The sequence below is a fragment of the Gasterosteus aculeatus genome, chromosome 9, assembly GCF_964276395.1.
Source record: "Gasterosteus aculeatus chromosome 9, fGasAcu3.hap1.1, whole genome shotgun sequence".
NCBI lineage: Eukaryota > Metazoa > Chordata > Actinopteri > Perciformes > Gasterosteidae > Gasterosteus > Gasterosteus aculeatus.
The window spans coordinates 21,200,139-21,224,197 of record NC_135696.1 but is presented as its reverse complement, the minus strand read 5'-3'; the positions used below and the strand labels follow the sequence as shown (position 1 = coordinate 21,224,197).

The following is a 24,059-nucleotide window of genomic DNA, read 5'->3' as shown; positions in this document are numbered from 1 at the left end:
GAGATCAGCAGGAAGTAGGTTTGCTCACAATGAACAACTTGAAAGATGTACAGCTCGTTCAAATTATACGACAGAAATCATTCAAATACTGAGAGTAGTACAGCAGGACCAGTGGAGGTATAACCTCCGTCAGGTATAACCTCCATCAGGTATAACCTCCGTCAGGTGTAACCTCCATCAGCTGTAACCTCCATCAGCTGTAACCTCCACCAGATGTAACCTCCATCAGATGTAATCTCCATCAGGTATAACCTCCATCAGGTATAACCTCCATCAGGTATAACCTCCATCAGGTATAACCTCCACCAGATGTAACCTCCATCAGATGTAATCTCCATCAGGTATAACCTCCATCAGGTATAACCTCCGTCAGGTGTAACCTCCATCAGCTGTAACCTCCACCAGATGTAACCTCCATCAGGTATAACCTCCGTCAGGTGTAACCTCCATCAGCTGTAACCTCCATCAGATGTAATCTCCATCAGGTATAACCTCCATCAGGTGTAACCTCCATCAGCTGTAACCTCCATCAGATGTAACTACCATCAGATGTAACCTCCACCAGATGTAACCTCCATCAGATGTAACCTCCATCAGATGTAATCTCCATCAGGTATAACCTCCATCAGGTGTAACCTCCATCAGCTGTAACCTCCATCAGATGTAACCTCCGTCAGGTGTAACCTCCATCAGCTATAACCTCCATCAGATGTAACTACCATCAGATGTAACCTCCACCAGATGTAACCTCCATCAGGTGTGACCTCCATCAGGTATAACCTCCGTCAGATGTAACCGCCATCAGATGTAACCTCCATCAGGTGTAACCTCCATCAGATGTAACCTCCATCAGGTGTGACCTCCACCAGGTATAACCTCCATCAGATGTAACCTCCATCAGATGTAACCACCATCAGATGTAACCTCCATCAGATGTAACCTCCATCAGGTGTAACCTCCATCAGATGTAACCTCCATCAGGTGTGACCTCCACCAGGTATAACCTCCATCAGATGTAACCTCCATCAGATGTAACCACCATCAGATGTAACCGCCATCAGATGTAACCGCCATCAGATGTAACCTCCATCAGGTGTGACCTCCACCAGGTATAACCTCCGTCAGATGTAACCTCCATCAGATGTAACCACCATCAGATGTAACCTCCATCAGGTGTAACCTCCATCCACAGAAACCTGTGAGGAGCAAAAGCACAAAGACTTTTTATCACTATTTATCACATGATGAAAGTATTAATAAAGTGACTAATAATAATAATGATGATAACAGCAGCAGGTGTGTTAGAAGCCTCATTTACAGACATCTGTGTGCTCCATCATCAGTTGTGTTCAAAGTAGCTACAGATTCATTTGCTTTACATTTTTAAGTGTTAAAAAGTTATGAAATAAATAATGAAAAATCCTGACATACTAGATAAAGAAAATACTGTTTACTTATTACATTATAAACAAGATTATATTAATATTATACAACTTATTGCAATTCTGGAGTAACATTTTCAGCTTATTACACAGTCATAATTTTCATACATTTATAATCATTTCTGCTTTTACATGCAGTAACTTACAATGTTTCGGGCCTCTTGTGCCCACGTTGCTTTACTAAGTGTGTTTCACAATAAAATGGCCAATAATATTTAATAAGCACAGCAACATTACGGCATGTTTACTTTGTCTCCAGTTGCATGCATTGTCCAAGCTAACATGCTAACTACCAAACTACCTGCGCTAAACAGATGAAGCCAGTTTTTATCCTTCACTGCTTCCTTCCTGCTGCATCTTCTCGTCCTCCATCTCTTTTAATTTCACGTCCAACCGCTCCTTCTCCGACTTCCTGTCCGGAGCTTTTATTCTGGGGCTTTGTTCTTTCAGGGGCAGGTCTCTGGGGGTCTGGTCCTCTAAAGCCTTGTTGCAGGTTCTGGTTCTCTGTCCTTCTCTTTAATGAGGTCCAGCTGGGTCAGTTTGTCCAGCTGGTCCTCCTTCCTCCGGTCTGGTTTCTGGTCCAGAGCATCGTACTCAGCTTCAGGCCTCATTGCGTTAAAGAGGCATTTTATACCTCAGGACCCTTAAAATATCACATTTTCCACTATTCCTGACGCCAAAACTGGTTCTTTGAAAAAAGAGCTAATTTTGTTTCTAAATTCAAAATAAAGCAACAACACTTTGGGACACAATAAAAAATGACTTTTCTTCTGATAAACTATGACTTGACTCATATTGGCTGAAGAACATTTGGCGGTGATATATTTATTATTCATGTTGGGAGACTTTTGAAGCCTTAAAACAAGTTGCAGATGCAGTTATCTTTATTTTTAAAAGCTATGGTTTGTTCACCGCGGATGCAGCTGATCGGTCGACCACGTGGTGGCAGCAGAGTGACGTAACACAGGTGGAGCATGTCGTGAATTAAAGTGACTCTTTACTCAATGCGAGAGGAACTGACTTCTTCATGATCTTCCTCCATGCGTTTTTCTCTGATAATTCTTAAATATTGATCACTTTGAATCTCTTAGTGTCTCTTTGGTGTTGCCGTGTGTCTCTTGGTGAGTTGTTGTGTGTCTCCTGGTGAGTTGTTGAGGTATTTCATGTATGTTGTCTTGTGTCCATGTACGAGTTCTTTCTTTCTGTTTTGGGGTTTCCTTGGAGTTGTTCTCCATCTCTTCTGTAGCTGTTGGACAACGTGTCTCTTTGTCTCCTCGTGCAGGTCTTTTTTTTAATCTCTTTTGTTGTTTTGTGTCTCTTTGTGTTCCTGTGTCGTCACTTAAGTCTCTTCCTCGTTGGTTCCGTGACACTGGCACCCTCCGGACACCTGGCCCTCGTGCGCAGGTAGCCGAGTGACCCCCCCCCCCGGGGTGCAGGGCGCGTGCTCGTGGGCGACGACCCTTCCTGCTGGTGGGCGGAGCTTGTGATCCTCTGCGGACGGTTTCAAAGTCCCTCGGAAATCCCAAAATTCAAGTCAATATTTACAAAGCGGTTTAGTGATTAACTGCCCTCTTGTGCTGCAGCTGCCCCGAGTCCCAGCAGGCACGCGCACACGGTCTCTCGGTCCGCTCCACGATGCTGTGCGTCCCCGTCCGGAGAGGTCTGGGTCCCCTGTGCAGAGCGGGTCCCCTGTCGGCATGGACGCGGCCCCAGAGCCGCTCAGCGGCCCGCGGGCCGGACCTCAGCGGCATCTACCCCCCCATCGCCACCCCCTTCACCCCCGGGGAGGACGTGGACTACCGCAAGCTGGAGGAGAACCTGCGCAAGTACGCCGAGATCCCGTTCCGAGGTCAGGACGCAGCGCTCGGGGGGGGTACATGATTTGTAGGACGGGGTTCTTGTGAGGAGACCCGTTTAGGGTTCAAAAGGGTCCTTGGGCGTCTTCGGTTAAACTTTGGGATGTTTGGGGTCACTTTGGGAACACGTGACCCGGTTACAGTTAACGGTTGTCACCAGGGACCAGAGTGAGAGGACAAAGTTCAGCATGAGGAAAAAACGCAAAACCACCTGCTGTCTGTCGCCCTCTGCTGGTTTTCTATTGCTATACATTATATATGTATATATATATTATATCAATAAAACATCAGATATAGTTTAGTGTTTTCTATTGTATGTTTTTCACATGTTTTATGTATAATTTTCTTATTTGTCTACATTTCTTGATTATACATTTATTGCCATAATTGATTATTTATTTTAATTTTTTTCTTACTATGTTCATGCACCTATACATTGAAGCACGTTAACGCCTCTTAAAAGTACAAATAGTCTGAATATCTGCTGCTGCCATGGTTACTGAACAGTGTATAACTATAGCAAATAACTTCATGTATCTCAGTGTTGTGTCATCTGCAGTAATCCAAATAATACTAGACGTTTTCCGTTTTAGTATATCGTTTTTAAAGTACCGCTGAAGTAGAAAACAGTCATTTCGATGAGTATCTGCAGTTTGGCGGAAGGATTTCACGAAACAAAATGCAAAGCCTGAAGCTCTGGAGGCCAAAGCCGATCAGGGCTCATCGATGAATGAACGGATGAATACATGAGTGCTCCTGCAGGCCTGGTGGTGCAGGGCTCCAACGGGGAGTACCCCTACCTCACCGAGGAGGAGCGGGTGGAGGTGGTGGAGACGGTGAGGCGGTCGCTGCCAACCGACAAACTGCTGATGGCCGGATCGGGCTGTGAATGTAGGTCTGTGTGTGTGTCTGTGTGTGTGTATGTGTGTGTGTACTCTCATCTAATGCAGTGCGTTAACTAGAATCAAAATCACCTTTTACTGTCACAGAACGTTGCACAAAACAAAGAATTTGCTCTGTTCTGATGTTCGTACACAGAAATAACAGCCAGGGACAAGGACTACATTTCTATATATATATTTGTGAGAAAAAATATATATATATATATATATATTTTCACAAATATATATATAATATATATATATATATAATATATATAATTTGTGAAAAAAAAATTATATATTTTGTTTTTTTTCACAAATATACATATATATATATATATATATTTTTTTCTTCATATATATACATCATATATATATTTGTGAAAAAAAATAAAATAAAATAAAATAATTTTTTGAATATATTATTCGTGATAGAATACCCTAACACAACTCCAGATGTAAACCGATGGATCGACGTTATGAAAGTTGTGTCTGTAAAGATGTCGACTGTAAAAAGCAGCTTTTAAAAAAACTAAACACATTCAAGTCCCCGCGATAAATGTAATTTCTTTTTAAAGTGGCTTCGAGCCGCCTGTCACGTCAATGTGACATTTCCGTTTTTTCACAGCTGACACGCTGTCGAAACAATCGCCAAGTTTGATCGGACTTCAAATGATCGTAATAAAGGCGAAGACGTTCTGTGCAGATTAAAGTTCTAACGCCGTTCCCTCCGATCAGCCACCAGAGCCACGCTGCGCCTCACGGAGAAGATGGCGGCGGCCGGCGCCGACGTGGCTCTGGTGGTGACGCCCTGCTTCTACAAGGGCAAGATGGACGGAGCCGCTCTGACCCAGCACTTCACCAAGGTGAGCGGGGGGGAGGGGTGGGGGTGGGGGGAGGGGGGGTTTAAAGCCCCGGTCTCCCGGGTCAGTCGGTCCGTATCGCGGTGTGACCCTGGCGCTCTGCTCTCCCGGCAGGTGGCGGACGGCAGCCCGGTGCCGGTGGTTCTGTACAGCGTGCCGGCCAACACGGGCCTGGAGCTGCCGCTGGACGCCGTGGTGCGTCTCGCCCAGCACCCCAACATCCTGGGGATCAAGGACAGCGGGGGGGACGTAAGCCACGTGATACGACTCAACCAGCATTTACCTCCAGTTGTCTGGTTCCCTGAACGCTGCAGGCTTCATCTGAGAGAAAGAAACCAATCAGCCGATCAATCAATGCGGAGTTGGTTGTGTGTGTGTGTGTGTGTGTGTGTGTGTGTGTGTGTGTGTGTGTGTGTGTGTGTGTGTGGTCGAGGGTCGCAGCAGAAGAAGAGGAGCCTGAAGTCGTTCCTCCCGCCGTGTGTGGGAAGCGTCTGCGAGAAGCCGCGCGGATGGATTCGCGGTTTGGGAGAGCGGCGGTGTTCGTCCGCTCGCCGGGAGAGCGAGCGGCGTGGGCGTAGTTCAAGCACACGGCGGCCCCGCTGCATTGTGGGCGTGAGGAGGACGCGCGCGGGAAAACAGGGGGTCAAGGGTCAATCTGAGGAACGCAGACGAAAGTTGCAGAAAGATTATTCGGCGGCGCGCAGGTTTCCCACGCGGAGCGTCTCTCTCTGGCACGACGCTCGATGGGAGAAACGCTCGGCTGGGATTTAATGTCCTGCTGTTTTGGACCAGAAGCATTAATTCTAAAACGCTGATTAATCCAAAGATTATTATTTTATCCCTTGTTGTTCTTTGCTCTTTAATAGTCTCAGGAAAAAAACTGTGAAATATCTCCAAAAGTCTGATGACGTCCTCAGATCATCGGTCCCTCCGTGCACGTTAGCTACGTAGCTACGTAGCTGCGATGCTACGCCAACAACCTACGGACCTCCGTGGTCACTATAACAACCAGCGTAAAGGCCCAAATCCCAGCAGGTGTTCAGAAGGCTCCATGGCCTTCAACATCTATGCCGACCTGTTACACAGGTTCCTCACGTGGGAGCAGGAGCCAAAGAGGAGTAGAATAGAAACATGTGTAGACAACAACATCTCATGCGTAAGATGATTAGAACGAGTAGTAAACCGAATCATTATGGAATAAATTACAAGGAAGAATAGTAAGCGCAGCAGTAGATGTAAGAGAATAACAAATGAAGGCATCAATCAGCCGCTGGTTCCTCGGTTCCTCGGTTCCTCTCAGCTCTGCTCCTGAAAACAAACGGAGAACAAGCAGGAAGTAGAGGCGGATCCTCGTGTCCCTCTGTCCCGCTGCTCGTTCATCCCTGAATAGACGGCTGAGACGCCTCAGGGGCGGAGACGAGGTTTGTCAGCTGGCGGGTCACGGGTTCGAATCCCGCTTGAGTCGTTCGTCATCTGCCAATCACGGGGTTTCAGAAGGCCACTCGGCTCATATCTGCAGCTTTTAATGTTCTCACCGCCACGTTGACAAATCACTCAAAGTTCCACCTCGTCTCCCGAGATCTGACTCCTCCCTCCCACGCCGAGGCACACGCACATCTTGTGTGTGGTTTTTTTTTTTGTGTTTTTTGGCGCGAGCCCGAGGTGTGAATGCGTCCGCCGCGCACAGCGAGCGGAATCAAACCGTCGGTTGCGACCCGGCAGAGCGACACACCCCCCCCTTCGAAGGAAATAATAACGGCGCCTTAATTGTTTAGCAGTGAGCAATTAGAGCCCCCGAGGAGCGAAATATGACACGAGCGGCGAGATAACGAAGCTAATCGACATAAAAAAAACTCACAGTGTTGATTAAGCTGCTTCAGGAATTAGAAGATATGGAACAATTAAAACTTTAAACTATTAAATGCTTTATTGCGAGCTCTTGTGTATATATGTGGTGTGTGTGGTGTTTGTATAAATACATATAAATGTGTTTTTATATGTATAATATATATATATATATATATATACATACATATATGTATATATTATATACAATGTATAATATATATATATATATATATTTTATATATATATATTCTATATAATATATATGTATATATAAAATATATATGAATCTTATATATAAAATATATATATATATATATATATATATATTTTATATATATATTCTATATAATATATATGTATATATTTTATATATATGAATCTTATATATAAAATATATATATATATATTATATATATATATTATATATATATAATATATATTTTATATTTTTCATATATATAATATATATATATTTTAAGCTGAAGCTTTCAGGAGACCAGCAGGAGCTCCTGTAACCCGATTGACTGACTGATCAATTACAGCCCTGCGTGTTTGAAATGACTGAAACGGGGAAGCTGATTGACACCCCGGGGGGGTAAAAATAGCCCCTCGGCGCTGCCGTTGGGGGGTGAAGTGGAGGCTGCGGGGGTTTTCCCTGCGGAGCGTCGAGTCTCGCGCTCCTTTTGAACACTTCGGCTGTGTTTGGATCGTGACGCTTCGGATCCGAAGCGACAAAAGAGACGTAAAAGAGACAAAACCGAATCGATTATTCATGAGCGTTCCCTCCTCGTCCACCTCCTCTTTTTGAAGATGGTTTCTCTCTCTTCTCACTTGGGACTTGTCTCTCATTATTCTCTTGTCTTTTCTTCTCCTGTTGGGGATTTTGAACGCCGTCCTCCCCCCGCGTCCTCCCCCCGTCCTCCCCCCTTGTTAAGAGTCGCCGCTCGGCTCGTTTTGAGCGGTTTGTGCATCCTGTGAGACGTTTGATTTGTCTTCGTCTCTGGTGACAGCGTCTCCAGGGACTAAAAAAAGCCGAAACATCTGCAGCAGTTATTAGTGACAGCGGGGAGGAGTGACGAGGATGAAACCTGGCTGATGTCTCCCCCCCGTCTCTCTCCGTGTCTTTGTGTCCTCGCTCCTCAGATCTCCCGGATCGGCCTGATCGTGCACAGAACCTCCTCGCAGGACTTCCAGGTGTTGGCGGGCTCAGCAGGGTTCCTCATGGCCGCCTACAGTGTCGGTAAGAAGCCCCGAGGCGGGAACATGTTCCTCACAGGGAGAGGTGGAGAAACTTTGTATCTCTTTCATATCAGTCCCCCGTTTAGAGGAGCAAAGAAAACGTCCACATGGTTCACGAATATCTGGTAATCCTCTCTGCATTGATTCCACCCGTTAGTGCTCGTTATTTTACCGCCAAAATCAATTAGCGACGGCGTGAAAATGACTTGACAGAATGAATTAATTAAGAAGAAGAATTAGTTAAGTACATGAAGTCACGTTAGGTCATCGGCCGTGGAAGCGGCAGCAGGTTTAGGACCATCACTCACTGCGTGAACATCATGCTTAATGAAGAAGACTTGAAACTAGAGACTCAGACCGTAAACAATGTTTGGTTTTAGATGCTGAGGATTTAAGAAGATCCCGTTTGTTATGTCACCATTGTGTGTATGTGTGTGTGTACATATATATATATATATAGATATATTATGGTATCCACGGGAGACACCCCCCCCCCCCCTTCACACTGCGGTTCCCTTTCATCCTTTCGGGGAAACGAGCAATTTTCCTTTTAAAGTTCCAAACAGAAAAACGCTCATCGTCCTCTCGGCAGAAGCTGATGGAGCGAAGCCTCCCTCCGTATGTCCGCCACGTAGCGTGTAGCGTGTAGCGTGCGCCCGGATCAGGCGGCGCGTCAGGGGAACGGCATCAGCGCGATGCTCAGGGACCTAATGAGTTGTGTTCTCCTCCACGGCGGCGTGTCGGGATTCGCGCTCGCCATCCATCGTGCTGGATTCGTGCAGGACTGTCACGTGATCAGCCGGAATGTGTAACTGGGCAGATTCCAGGCCGCTCTGACCTATTGACCTCCCCTTCCCGAGACATTTTGAATCCGGTTGTCTCTCAGTCCGTCCCTGTCTTCGCCCGAGCTGTCGGCGGCGCTTTGACACAAAACGTGGTTCTGACCGAAGACCCGCCCATCAGCGGCCGCCGGCTCGTCTGTCCACAACAACAACAACAACAACCACCACTCGAAGGCCGCAGACGGAGGCTGGCTCGCCGCCTCGCCGCCTCGCTCCTCCGCCGGGCGGCGAGGCGTCACAGCAGAAGGCCACGATGTCTCGCTGCCTGTCTGTGTCCATCTCTGTAAGTGAATAAAATAAACGGCATCACACGGAGAGAGAGAGAGAGAGAGAGAGCGGCCCGTCGGCTTCATGTCTCGCTTCATGTCTACATGCACACTTCTGAGTGACGGACGGCTTCATTTAGGAGGAAAGTCGGTCCAGGCCGTTTTCCTTTCCTCGTCTCGGGGCTCGACCTCCTCGGGCGGCTCGAGTGCTTCTTGTGCTTCGCCGTGATGCATGCTAATGGTGCGTGATTGGTGAATGGCGCTTTTTAATATTCTAAACGCACCAAGCGCTGAGCTGAGTGATTGCCCACAGCGCGCCGTCAAGTCGCCGCGGGTGAATCTGGACCGGTAGAAAAAACGGACTTTGCAACCCGGAAACCGTGTGAGATGAATTCAGTCATTGTGTTACAATAACTAGGGAGGAACGGGACGAAGAAGTCCACGTCGATGTATTGTTTCACACTGTGTCTCAACCAGCAGGGGGCGACTCCTCTGCTCCCATAGACGTCTATGAGGAAATGACTCTACTTCTCTGTAGTGACCAGCAGGGGGCGACTCCTCTGCTCCCATAGACGTCTATGAGGAAATGACTCTACTTCTCTGTAGTGACCAGCAGGGGGCGACTCCTCTGCTCCCATAGACGTCTATGAGGAAATGACTCTACTTCTCTGTAGTGACCAGCAGGGGGCGACTCCTCTGCTCCCATAGACGTCTATGAGGAAATGACTCTACTTCTCTGTAGTGACCAGCAGGGGGCGACTCCTCTGCTCCCATAGACGTCTATGAGGAAATGACTCTACTTCTCTGTAGTGACCAGCAGGGGGCGACTCCTCTGCTCCCATAGACGTCTATGAGGAAATGACTCTACTTCTCTGTAGTGACCAGCAGGGGGCGACTCCTCTGCTCCCATAGACGTCTATGAGGAAATGAATCTACTTCTCTGTAGTGACCAGCAGGGGGCGACTCCTCTGCTCCCATAGACGTCTATGAGGAAATGACTCTACTTCTCTGTAGTGACCAGCAGGGGGCGACTCCTCTGCTCCCATAGACGTCTATGAGGAAATGACTCTACTTCTCTGTAGTGACCAGCAGGGGGCGACTCCTCTGCTCCCATAGACGTCTATGAGGAAATGACTCTTCTTCTCTCTTGATTTATTCCCTCAGTAAACATTGTAAACACGACTTTATGGTCTCAGTCTCTAGTTTCACATCTTCTTCAATACAGCATGATGTTCATTCAGTGACTTATGGTCCAACAGACAGAGGGCGGGGTTTACTTTGATTGACAGGTCCAAGGCGTTTCTACGTAACTCCTCCGCATTTTAAACATGTTAACTTCTGTTCCTTAAAAAAAAATGGCGGTATTCCAAGATGGCGGCTGCAAAATTGGCTTCAAAATGAACCATCCTACAAACGCTACGAATGCTACAAACCAACAGGTGGCGTCACCATGACAACAGCCACAAAAAAAAAAAAAGTCATTGTTTTACGATTGAATTTCTGCACAACTGCTCACGTTCCAATGAGCCTCAGCTCCATTACAGCCGCCTGGGTCTGTTGTCATTAAAGACCCGTTCTATCAGAACCAGAGAACGGGTTCTCATTCTTTAACAGAACCTGGTCTTCTGTCGCCCCCCCCCAGGCGCGGTCGGCGGCGTGTGCGCGCTGGCCAACGTGCTGGGCCGCGAGCTGTGCGAGCTGGCGAGCCTTTGTGCGTCCGGCCGCTGGGAGGAAGCCAGACGCCTGCAGCAGCGCCTCATCGAGCCCAACGCCGCCGTGAGTAGTCGTCCCGGTCCGCCCGGCAACAAGGGCAGCTTCCCTAAAGCGAAGGTCAAAGAGCACGGCGGCTCTTTGACCTTCGTCAATAAAATGCCTGCGACAATATGAGGAATAATCCAAACTCCACATTTAAATGATTATAGAACATGCTGGTAAAAGTTGCGTGAACTCTGAGTTCACCTCCACAGAACATTATGAGGCAGCAAATGAGCCGAAGGCCGAACAAAATGAAATGAGTTCACAGAGCGAGATGTGTGTGTATATAAATATATATAATATATGTATACACAATTATACGCTTCAGGCCACAGATTTGTATGTCAAGGTTTTTTCTAAATGTGGTTGCTATACGGCATCAATCTACCTCGCAACTCCCCCCCCCCCCCCCCCCCCCATCATGAAGATCTGCTTCCTCCTGTGGAGCGACACGTGATCCGGATGCAGATATCGATCGCCAATAAACCAAACGTATTGATAAAGCTTTGAAAAACCAGGCATCAGTTATTTGATTCTTGGGGGTGTGTGGGGGAGGGCACTGATTGGAGCTCTCTGTTGCTAGGTGACCAGGAAGCTGGGGGTTCCCGCCCTCAAGCAGGCGATGGAGTGGTTCGGTTTCCACGGCGGCGCCTGCCGATCGCCCCTCCAGCCGCTCAGCGAGGCCGAGGCTCAGCAGCTGAGGCGGGACTTCTCCTCCGACGGCTGGCTGTGAGGGCGCCCAGCAGGGGTGGGGGGGGGGGGGGGGGGGGGGCGGGCCGCGGGGGGCTGTGTGTGTGTCCTCAGCTCTACAGACCCCCACTGTGAAGTGACACAGTGGGGGTCCACGGCGAAAAAAGAGTAAAAATACTCAAAATCAAATCAAGTAGCTTCATATATTTATAAATATATATATATATATATATATATATATATATATATATATACAAACAAAATGTAATCGAAGAGGAAGAAGATTTATTATGTCACATTTTTTTAAATGATGTCTTTATTGATTCACCATCACGTTGCCCCTCCAGCAGTAAATACAATACAAATATAAACATTCAGCATATTGAAGAAATTAAATTGAAGAAATCTTTGTCTGTTTCAACAATAAAATTCCAGTTTCATTTTAATTTAAATGTAAATCTTTTTGAAAATGTTTCCGCTGATTTGTCGGTCGTAAACTCAGACGCTTGTTTCCGATCAGCCGCGTGCTTCAGCGTGCGGCGCCCTTGAAGGTCACTTTTTGTGCAGGAACGAACTGTCGGCGCTCTCTCAGATGTGGAAAAAGTTAAAAGCCACAATTAGAGGTAATTAAAGCTGAGTGTAGCCGGTAGCCATGGCGATGACGGCCTCCGGATCCTTCTCTTTTTTCCCCTCTGCGGTTCACGTGCTTTTGTCTGAACACTCCACGGGGCTCCAGGGGCCGACTTCTCTTCCCAGAGACCTTCTGTGTCAAATCTGCATCAAAAGTTTTCAACTTTTCAGAAAATGATCAAATAGTATCAGCAGATAGCGTCTTGTCGCGTCTTTGATCACATCAGTGGGGGATTTGTTTCTGTGAAAAGCTCCACATTCATTTCTAAATGAATTCACAGCCAAAAACATTCAGAGACAAAAGTATTTTTCAAAGCCGACCCAAAACGTTAGCGATGGATCCGTGAGTCCAAAGGAAACCTTCACCTTAAAACATAAAAGAAATATAAATATAATTAAAGTTGATTAGTTCCAACTCGACCTTTTACAGGATGAAAGAACGTATTTCATTTCATGAGCTTTGGACATTTTTTGATGGGTGAGAGAAAGACATTCCTCTCCGAGTTCATCTGAATTCATCTATTTGGAAACGTTGTTGCGATGTGAAAAGCTTGTGTCGTCGCCGCGTCTCTCCAAGGATTTCTGACACCATGAGGGGAATTCTTCCCATTCACGCCTTTCTAAAGGCGGCGCGCCGCTTAAATCTTTTGACACCCCGACAGACAAAAAGCTCAAAGCTTGGCGTGATTGTTTTGGAATCGCTGTGGTGAAACTGCTGAACGGCGTCCATTCAGAGAGGCAAATAACCTTTGACCTTCCCTCAATCTTCCTCCTTGACGCCTCTTCTCTTTCTGCTCGCGGTGATTCGTTGAAACTTCTTCTTCGCTACTTTTTCAACTTTCATCAGCGACCACACGGGGGCGCTGCGCCGCGTCGCCGGGCCTCCCTTTGATCTCCATGGGGGGGGGGGGGGGCAAGGGGCGAGCGAGTGGCGAGTCAGCAGAAGCTGCGGTCATCATCCCTCCACACCTGACAGTGTGTCACCTCCCCCCCCCCTCCTCCCCCCATCACTCCCTCCCTCATCCCATCCTGCAGGCGCCGTGGTGACCTCCCTGTTTAGTGTAGCATGTGACGCCCCCCCCTCTTAGTCTCTCCTGTTCTGGCAGCCACCCAGATTAGACCCGAGCTTTAAACGACTCCCATACCCCCTCCCCCCTCCTCCCTCCTCACCTGTGGTGACTCACTCCGTCTCTCTCTAAATATACAGACGTCTAAATGTGCCCGTGGCGAGTGGAGCGCCTCGGGGGGGGGGGAGAAGCATTTATTCAGTCAAATGTGGACGACGCAAATCCTGGAAAAGCAAGTCATGTGATCAGAGGGAGGTGGTTTTGCATCCCGCCGGCTCGGGGACGTTAGAGGGACATTAGAGGGACATTAGAGGTATTCAGGCCAGAGAGGACGGGTTGGAAATAGAAAAGCCAGAGGGCGGATTGAGGAGCGATGATGTGGTGCATAAAAGGTGGAATTAAGAAAATCACAAAATAAAAGTGTTTCTGGGGAGTTCAACATGCCGACTTTAGAGGAGTAGAGGCTTCACTTCACCGCGGGGGGCCGGGGGGGGGGGGGTCGTCCAATCAGGGAGCTGCAGGGAGCAGCGGGTTCCTGATAAATGGCCACTCAAGCTGACATTCATGGACCTGAAATGAAGCTGAACTGAGATATTTCTGAGGAGCCGTAGTTGCAGTGGAGCACAAGCTGCTGTAAATGCTTTGATTCCATCATTCGTATAGTTCATGCTGCTGCTGTAACACGGTTCATACTAACAGGAAGTTAGTGAGCCAATGCTGCAAAAAGTTCCTGTTCAAACAAGAAGTGTTCTGGTCCTCCTCAGAAGCTCCACTTCATCCAGCAGAACGCACAGGTATCCCCCCCCCCCACCACCTGTAAAGTCTGGAGGCGGGACGAGAAGCAGAATGTAAACATCTAAAGGACGAATGACGGCCTGAGAGCTTTCATCCGGACCCTGGTTCCTCCTGCTGAGCCGCAGACAAAAGGGACCAAAGCAGAAAGAAGGTCTCCGCCGAGATGTCCTCCACCTTTCCTTAACATCACTGAGATGTCCTCCACCCCTCCTTTTCTTAACATCACTGAGATGTCCTCCTCTCCTCCTCTCCTTATCATCACTGAGATGTCCTCCTCTCCTTAACCTCACTGAGATGTCCTCCTCTCCTTAACATCACTGAGATGTCCTCCACCCCTCCTTTCCTTAACATCACTGAGATGTCCTCCTCTCCTCCTCTCCTTAACATCACTGAGATGTCCTCCTCTCCTTAACCTCACTGAGATGTCCTCCTCTCCTCTCCTTAACCTCACTGAGATGTCCTCCTCCTCTCCTTAACATCACTGAGATGTCCTCCTCTCTTCCTTTCCTTAACGTCTCCACTGAGATGTCCTCCACCCCTCCTTTCCTTAACATCACTGAGATGTCCTCCTCTCCTCCTCTCCTTAACATCACTGAGATGTCCTCCACCCCTCCTTTCCTTAACATCACTGAGATGTCCTCCTCTCCTCCTTTCCTTAACATCACTGAGATGTCCTCCACCCCTCCTTTCCTTAACATCACTGAGATGTCCTCCTCTCCTACTTTCCTTAATATCACTGAGATGTTCTCCTCTCTTCCTTTCCTTAACGTCTCCACTGAGATGTCCTCCACCCCTCCTTTCCTTAACATCACTGAGATGTCCTCCTCTCCTCCTCTCCTTAACATCACTGAGATGTCCTCCTCTCCTCCTTTCCTTAACATCACTGAGATGTCCTCCACCCCTCCTTTCCTTAACATCACTGAGATGTCCTCCTCTCCTCCTCTCCTTAACATCACTGAGATGTCCTCCTCTCCTCCTTTCCTTAACATCACTGAGATGTCCTCCACCCCTCCTTTCCTTAACATCACTGAGATGTCCTCCTCTCCTACTTTCCTTAATATCACTGAGATGTTCTCCTCTCTTCCTTTCCTTAACGTCTCCACTGAGATGTCCTCCACCCCTCCTTTCCTTAACATCACTGAGATGTCCTCCTCTCCTCCTCTCCTTAACATCACTGAGATGTCCTCCTCTCCTCCTTTCCTTAACATCACTGAGATGTCCTCCACCCCTCCTTTCCTCAACATCACTGAGATGTCCTCCTCTCCTCCTTTCCATAACATCACTGAGATGTCCTCCACCCCCCCCTCTCCTTCCCTGTGAGCACAGCAGATGGAGGAGACGGATGCTGAGCAGTGTGGACATTTCTTCCTTGTCAGGAGTCAACATGTTGAATATGTAGATTGTGTCTTCACATCCTTCCTCCCTTCGGGTCTGTGAGCTCGGGTGTGATTCCTTCTCCTCGGCGTTAACACTCCGTCCCTCTCGCCCTCCTTCAATCTGCTCGCAAGCTCTTTCTTTTCTTCCTCCTCTTCTTCTTCTTCTGCGCCTGCAGCGACGTGGCGGCACGTTGGAGTGTTTTAAAACGTAACCATGAATGCGTGTTGAATTCTGCATGTGCTTTCATTACTCGCCCGGAGGGAGAAATGGAACAAAGACTCGGCTGCATCGTCTCCAGAGCCGAAAGGGCCACGATTCTCAGGCTTTTTAATCCCGTTATTATTATCGCTCAAAATCGCTTATTCCCACAACTTCTCACCAGGTGAGAACGATCCGTCGCTCTCCAAGTTTCACACGTCGATAATGTGCACATTGTGATTGACGGGGAGATTATTTTAACCACCTCATTAAATAATCAGATTAAACTGCAGCGGAGACCGCGTTACACAAACATGTTATATCACAGAGATTTAATAAGAAGAGCAGAAGCTGCTGAAATTTGTATTTAGTATAAACCTCTCATGACCCTCCCCCAACACACTCACCCATGCATGCATTTTTACCACCACACACACACGCACACACATGCGCACACGCACACCAAGCTCCCAAATGTGCAGTTGTGAGCGCCGGGAATCCAAAGCAATTAAAAGCAGGCAGAATTTATGCTGGATGTGTGCTTCTTTTTTCATCTTTTCATATCTCCGTGTTTTATGTTGGGTTTTTTTTTCCCATGATGCTGCTGGTTTGGTACTCCGTGCACATGCATGTGCGGTGCCTCCCCCCTCCCCTCCCCCCTTATGAGTATGCTGCGTGCACTTCCTCTCCAAACATGGCCAAAGCTTTTGGGAGCTCGGCCGATGAGATAAGAGACAAAGCGCTCTCTGTTTGAGCGGCGCGCGAAGAGAAGAAACACCGGAGTTCCGTCCCGGTGGAATCAGACGGGAAGGAGCCCGGAGGGGGGGCACTGGGGGGGGGGGTCACTCCCATACGAGCCAGCAGCTCGTATGGGAGTGATGGGCGAGGAAGGAATTCCTGTTTCACCGAAGGAACAAAAGAAAAACACACAGCTGCTACTTCTTCCTCTGGTGCTGTAGGTGAAGACCATCTGCAGAGCATATTTAAATACTTCGCCATGGCAACAGGCTCCATGATTAGGGGCAAACAGGCAAAAAAAAAAAGCCTGCTGCAGCACTTGGGATTGAGATGATACAAATTAAGGCAACTGTGGACGGTTGCCAAGGAGATGCAATAGGCGGAGGGGTTAAAGTCCAACCTAAACACACCTTACAGCTATTTTAGTGACAGCGGATCAGATGGGGGAGGGGGCGGGGGAGGAGGGGGGGGGGGGGTCTGACAGCCGAGCTACACAAATAATCACCAGACTGCCGAGAAGTGTGATCAGAGTTCAGAATCCCTCTAAACGCGCGCGTGTGTGTGTGTGTGTGTTGCTCTCATTGCTGTGTGGCCTGAGTGTTTCGTGCGTTTCAGCAGCCTCACACACCTCCGCTAAACGCACAAAAGAAGCAGAACGAGCTGGTGGGTTTCATGCGTTTCTTTATTGTTCCTCTGTGGATTCTTTTAAAAGCTCAAATACCTTCTTTTTTTTTTTTTTTTTTTTTTGTAACATCATCATCAGAAATAACAAAAGGGACATCAATGGCTTTGTGACGACAACAGGCCTCCGGGTTTCAGTGTTCGGGCGCTTAAAGGTGCAGAAACGGGGCTGCGGACCCCCGTGACCCAACACGCGACGTGAGCGGTCCCACGTCATCTGCGTTTCCTCTAGGCCGACATCTCAGGAGACAAACAGCCAGAAAGTTCCAATGTTTGACTGTATCCTGTGATTGACAGGTCTACCACAGACGTATACGCCGTCCGTCTGTCACTCATCTGCATTCCAAACGTGGTCACTTCTGTTTACCCACAACCCTCCACTCAAAGCGAACACAAAAAGGCTGTTTGATTAAGGCTCCATGCTAAAATCCTACAGATCCCACAATGCAACTCAAACCATTCCCTGTGACCACAGTAGCGCGTGCCGTGAGGTTTAAAAAAAAAATGACATCACTATGACATCATCAGGATTATCATCCTCCACAGCTCCAAATTCCTATCGTTCTTTTATTCTTTGCAGCCATTTCAAAATAAAACTGCGACAACTAGATGATGTGGGACCCGAAACCTTTCAGTTTCTTCTCCGTCTGCTGTTGGGCAAAAATAAGTAATAATTCCTGAATTCATTTGATCATTTTATAAGCTTTAAAGTACACGTAGTGACATCCAGTGTGTTCATTTTCTGTTCAACTATTCGTCTTTTTGCGTGTTTTCCACCTAAAGAGAAGTCGCTTTAAAAAAAAGAATAAAAAAAACATAAGTGACATTTAAGAAAAGAGGTCAAAATATTTAAAGCACAGTAGAAGAAGCTTTTTGTTCAGGCACTTGTTTAACTCCCTCTCTCTTTGTTTTTTTTATTCCAATCTTGATTTGCACACAACAATTACTGAGACGTAGAATGCTCTTTCCTTATCGTCTCATCACAGTGGGATTATGGTTTTCCCCGTTGTGTGTGTGTGTGTGTGTTTGTGTTTAAGTCGTGCAAGAGGTGAACACGGTGGAACAAATGGGAATAATGACACTGATAACATCTGTCCTCACATGTGAGTAGAATAAGAAAAGCAATGTCATTTTACATTTAACGTGAGTTTGTAAAAGCACAGCGTTGCGGTGAACAAACAGTCATACAGACATAATAACACATTTAGAAAGGCATCAAAACCCTTCTGATTGTTGGGAATCACCCCTTCAGTTCTATTTTTAGATATTCATATTTTATTCTTTTCCAAATAGGTTTGGAACCTACAACCTACTCGTAACATATTTGTTTAAAGTTAACGTAAAACTTAAATGTTTCCGATGTTTCTATTTCATAGGCCCAAGAGGTGTTTAGCTTAGCTTAGCTTAGCACAAAGCCTGGAAAGACACTGCTAGCCAACCGTAGCTCTGGCTAATGTTATAAAAACCTTCTGCTTTCCCAGCTTTCTTTTTGTTTTTACCGTTTGCTTAAAGGAATATTCGCTCAGAGTAAGAGGGGAACGAGTGATGCGACTGAGGCCATCGCAGGAGCTTAGCTTAGCACGAAGGCCGGAAGCAGGTGGTTTCTCCTGGTCACAGGAGCCTATTTTCATACATTCTTCACAATATAAACCGCTGGTTTGTCATCTCTGTGATGTTTCCTCTCTAGCCACTAACATCCATCCATCCATTGTCAAACCGCTTATCCTGCACACAGGGTCGCGGGGGGGCTGGAGTCCATCCCAGCCAACTTCGGGCGATATACGGGGTACATCCTGGATTGGTCGCCAGCCAATCGCAGGGCAACACAGAGACACACAACCAATCACACTCACATTCACACAACTACGGGCAATTTAAAGTCCCCAATTAACCTGATCCCCGAGCATGTCTTTGGACTGTGGGAGGAAGCCGGAGAACCCGGAGAGAACCCACGCAGACACGGGGAGAACATGCAGACTCCACACAGAAAGGCCACTGGGCGGAATCGAACCCAGGACCTTCTTGCTGTGAGGCGACAGTGCTAACCACCACGCCACCGTGCCGCCCTTTAGCCACTAACAACCATCTGCAAATTGGGTGGTAAACATGATTTTGTTTTGAAGGCCTGCGCAAAACAGGCCTTCACAATAAAAGCCTATCATTAGTTTTGCTGCTCCCTGCAGTATTACGTTTTTTATCTTTTTTATTGGAGAAAAGACAGTAACTAAGTGCTGTTACTTCTGTGATCCTTTCGTTTTCTTTTTAAATTCTCCACAATAAAAGAGGAAACGTAGAGTGTAACAGAAGTCGTGTTTCCGCGTCTCTTCCTGCTCTGCTAACAGCCTTCAGTTCGTTTTTTGTGGGTTCAAAGGTGGCGTCGCGGAGGCGAGTGTAACCACGGCCTCCTTTGAGCGGACTTCTTATCTCAGCACTTCATTCGTTACGCCGTTGATCTCTGATTATACCCGACCTCTCCCATCAGGAAGTTTTATTTTCCCTCTTCTCCACCCGGCGTTTGCTAAAGTGTCTCAATGTTGAGCTTGAAAGTGGAGGAATTAAACCGACGGCATCAGTGAATTCTGCTCTAGAGCCTCAACCACAGCGTGAAACCACCAGGAGCGTCGCCCCCCCCGACGACGGCCCGGTTCCTTCTGCTACCTGTTCGGGTTGAGGCGGTGCAGTGTGACTTTTAAAGGGTTTTTCGGTGAGATGAACACGAGATTATAGAGACGAACAATCACGCACTGTGCGGCTCGTTGGACGCCCCCCCCCCCCCAACAATCAGCTGTTTCCCGCCGTCTCTGTTTCTTCTCCCAGAGCCAATTAAAAGGTGTGAGATGCCTCCGTCGGTTCCGTTCTCGGCGTAGCTGTCAAGGTTTTCAGCGGGGGAGACGTCGCCTCCCTCCTCCCCCTCCTCCCCCCCCAGGAACCACATCCTAAATATACCGCACTTTACAATAATCACATAACAGACAATTAACTAAATTTCCAATTCAACCCCCCCCACCACCAACCGACAGCACGACACACAGACACACACACAACTACACACACACACACGACTACACACACACACGGTGTACACACACAGTCCACACACACGGACCGCGTGCGTTTTAAAGTCGTTAGTTGGTGGTTTTAACGACACAAAGCTCTCAAAGCGGCGCCTTTAACGCTCGTTCTTCTGGTGTAAATCAGCTCCTGCTTCTCGGCGGCCGGAGATCAGAAGCAGCGCGTCAGGAAGTAGACGCGTCTTTGTGAATCGCATTTGCGGGACGGAGGAAATAATTCGCTTAATTGTATCATCACCTGCACCGAGTGTCTTTTAATCTTTGCAGTAAATGTAACTGTCGCGTCTCTGATATTCACTGAGAGATGATTTCTCTTAAAAACGCATGCTCCCCTTATGCATACAGCACATAATACCTGCATTAATCTTACTGTTGAGGCTGCAGGCTGTGCAAAACAGAAGGAGGGGCTCATAGCCGTCATATATTACGTATTATATCTAATGTACTTTGCATGATGGTATTAGGCCACTTCATTTAACCTGCCCAGGGACTGCATACGATAATTATCTATTATCTATTACTACTGACACACATTTACATTTAGGTAGAAAACTGAAATGTTGATTAATGTGCACTCTGGTGAATTAATAAAAAGAAGCCCTGCTTTCTGAGGCCTGTTTTGCATTTATAAAGTAAAGCTTGTTTTGAGGTTTTAAAACGATTATCAAGTTAAAAATAGACAAGTTTACTCCCAAACCGAAGGCTGTTGACCAGGTAGAGAACAAACCCTCCAGAGTGCGTCATGTGACGAGGATCGACCAATCACAGCCGGCCTGATAGCTGACTCGGGTCTACCTGGAGCTCTCCCATCGTCGACACCAATCTCTTTATAAATAACGGTAACATGGGGGTCCTTGGGGGGGGCTCTGTGTGTGGCGGGGTCCGCCTCACATGGCCAGGGCTCGGGCCTTGGCGGCGGCGGCCTGCGCTCTCTGCACGGCGCCCGCGCTGCTCTCCCTCCTCCTCAGCTGGTTGGTCTCGAACAGGCCCTCGTGGCCCCCGGCGCCGGGGCCCCCGTCCAGCGGCGTCAGGACTCCTGTGAGCGGGACGAGTCGGGTCAGACGCTTCATCAGAGCACGCGGCAAAGACATCAGAGGTCGCGGAGATCAGAACGTTCCCAGCATGCCGTTCGGCCGCCACAGGTGAATGTTGGTCTTTGAAATCTCAATTTATTTAATATTTGTAACTTTTATAACTCTAAGATATTTTTCAAGGGGAGTTCGGGTCTCGTATTGTTTGATTAATAAGTTTCTGGGAGCACGTTTTCAATCCGTCCTCTTCAGCTTCACTCACTTGAGAAATAAGAACATTAGTGGCTGCAATCAAGTGTGCACTAATGTGTTTTTGTCCTCTATACCTACAGAAAAAGAGGGCAGAGAGGGATTTTCTGAAGAGGCATTAATTATTCCTTCACATTTCAGAGAGGCTTTTGTTTCGCCGATGAATCCGTCTGGTTCTCTTTGCACGCCACCAAACGAAACTAAACTTTTTCCCAAATGCAAACACCAGCCAGTGAACTCCCTCCCCATCCTTTGTTAATTATCTTCCCTTTCTTTAAATAAATATACGGTAATAACTAAGCTCCTCGGAGCGTCTTTGTGTTTCAGCACCTTGATCTCGTACCTGACTTCTTCCTTCCTTTAACGGGTTCGTGTCACGTGGTCCTGAACGCGTGTTAATCATCAACAAAAAGCTCCATAAAAAGCATTTTAGGAACGAGGCTAAAGAACCCGTTCTGATTCAGGGACCTGCTGGAATCTCATTGTTTCATCTATGCTTTTTACAGTTGTCATGGTTACACAAATAAAGAGGTGGTAATTACCACGCGGTGAGCTCCTGGTCCAGACAATTAACACATTTCACTCTTTAATATGATCAAAAGGTATTTATAACAATAAGTATCAGAAAGAGAACTGTAACCAGACTGAGGTATAAAGTGACACAAACTTCACTTCTAATTTCATTAAAGAGGAACTCTAACGCACTGAGCAAAACTAACTAACTAACCATTCATTTAAAGGGCTCTTAAAGGCCTTTAAACAACCTGTTGATTACCTGCATGACACACGTTTGACTTATAAATACGGCTGTCAATAGATTAAAAAAACAACTAATTAATCGCACATTTTGAAATTCATTAATCTCAATTAATGGCGATTAATGAATGTTGTTGTTGTTACAATGTTGTTTATAATGAATGTTTTTTCATCTTAACAGTAATGAGTAATCACTTTAGAAAGTGTGTATTTTAGACACTGTTGTTTAATTGTTAATGCTATTTTAAAAACAAACAAACAACAAACACATGTGATCATCTTGGAGGCAGAATTCCACAACTAGCGACTCTTCCTGTTGTCCTCGTGCACTTTGCTCTCAACTGTCCATCGTTTAACGGCTGTGTTTGAAACGCCAACAATCTCCCCACATTCAGCAGGACGTTTTCAAAACCGATAGATATTCTATCTATTAAATGATGCATTCATGCACTTTAATTAAAATAAGTGACACCTTTACAAGCAGAAAAATCACTTTGTATGCTGCTCCAGATTAAAGTTTTATCTTAATTCTTAATAAATATCCTGATTAATTACTGGTTGTATTATGGAACATTAAGCTTAAGCAATCCAAAGCAACTAAAGTTCTCAGAAGTAAAGTACAAGTACAGCAGTAAGTACTTTCTTCAGGTCCTTTTAAAGCGTCTCACCGTATCCGTCCACACATCCGCTGCGGAACTCGCCTTCGAACCTCATCCCGTCGAAGCGAGTGAAGACGCCGGCGCCCTGAAATTTACCCTGAACGAATTCTCCTTCATACCTGGAGCACGAACACAAACGAACACACTTGTAAACACTTACAAGGAGAAGAAAAGAGGTTAAGTAGTGAAGCACTTCATTTAAGATCGTTTAAGAATGAAAGAAAAGAGCTGTTGTTTTTCGTGCCGCGTTGCTTCACTTCGTAATGTTCAGTTCAGCGGCTTTAACTCACTTTACCAACAAAGAACACGAACGGTTCTTCAACAAAAAGCTCTTTTTATCTCTGCACAGTCTCATCACAGAATACCGCGGTGACATCACAACATGACTTCATACCATGAGATCACATCACACCATGACATCACATTATTACTTCATAACATGACATCACACTCCTGCTGTGGAAGATAACATTACATCACAGCATGACATCACACATAACGTCATAACATAACATAACATAACATGGCATGACATCAAACAGAACAACCTTCCCGAAGCTTCTTTATTCGATTTTACTAAACCTGTTCACTACATTTTTCACTTGTAGACTCACGGAGATGAAACGAGACGCGAGTGGAACCAAACCAATGAAATGATTCAAACAAATGAATCCGAGTGGCACTCGGAGTGAAGCGCAGGAAAACCATCAGCGACATTCACCTTCACCTGAGTTTATCTTTTATTTCACCTCCCTCCCAGATAAGAATGGGACTTTTGAATCGGCGCCCCGAGCCACCGGCAGCTCAACAAGACCTTCTATGCCGCCTTCAAAAAAATCCTTCACCCGCCACTCGTAGTGAGAAGAAGCCGCGAACCTCTTAGAGCGCCTTTCAGGTCCAAGGACCGGAACCGTCTCTGAAGGCGGATCTTCACTCGGCTCCTTTTGTGTTCCAGAACGGGCGAGCGGAGAATGAAGCGAGGCCTCTCGCTGCTTCCATACACTGAAGAGCTGAACGCTATGTTTGGGGTCACGGGTCACATCTTTTTGATCAACTTTTTTTGAAAACCAAATGAAGCAAAGTAGCAGCTACAAGAGAGAACTTCTTCAGAAATAATCATCGCCT

General features: G+C 46.8%; 2 protein-coding genes across 4 annotated transcripts in view; one reads left to right on the top strand and one right to left on the bottom strand.

Annotated features, from left to right (window-relative positions):
• Positions 1–2,436: 2,436 nt before the first annotated feature.
• hoga1 (4-hydroxy-2-oxoglutarate aldolase 1) lies at positions 2,437–12,140 on the top strand. 2 transcript variants are annotated; one of them, XM_078079803.1, is made up of 9 exons: positions 2,437–2,563; positions 2,787–2,912; positions 3,026–3,291; positions 4,061–4,189; positions 4,918–5,045; positions 5,157–5,291; positions 8,034–8,130; positions 10,880–11,013; positions 11,576–12,140. In XM_078079803.1, the coding sequence occupies exons 3-9, from the start codon at positions 3,078–3,080 to the stop codon at positions 11,723–11,725; spliced, it is 987 nt and encodes a 328-aa protein (XP_077935929.1). In that variant the 5' UTR covers positions 2,437–2,563; positions 2,787–2,912; positions 3,026–3,077; the 3' UTR covers positions 11,726–12,140. The 2 variants fall into 2 exon arrangements, with proteins under 2 accessions (XP_077935929.1, XP_077935928.1); XM_078079802.1 differs by lacking the exon at positions 2,437–2,563 and having other exon boundaries at positions 2,870–3,291.
• A 5,011-nt stretch (positions 12,141–17,151) lies between these two features.
• LOC120814013 (MORN repeat-containing protein 4) overlaps positions 17,152–24,059 on the bottom strand; it is a 60,518-nt gene continuing 53,610 nt past the window's right edge. For both annotated transcript variants that reach the window (XM_078079801.1, XM_078079800.1), the window contains 2 exons: positions 22,944–23,053; positions 17,152–21,275 (listed from right to left, as the gene is read on the bottom strand). In XM_078079801.1, the coding sequence (XP_077935927.1) occupies positions 21,127–21,275; positions 22,944–23,053 (259 nt within the window). In that variant the 3' untranslated portion in view covers positions 17,152–21,126. The remainder of the gene's footprint in view (positions 21,276–22,943; positions 23,054–24,059) is intronic.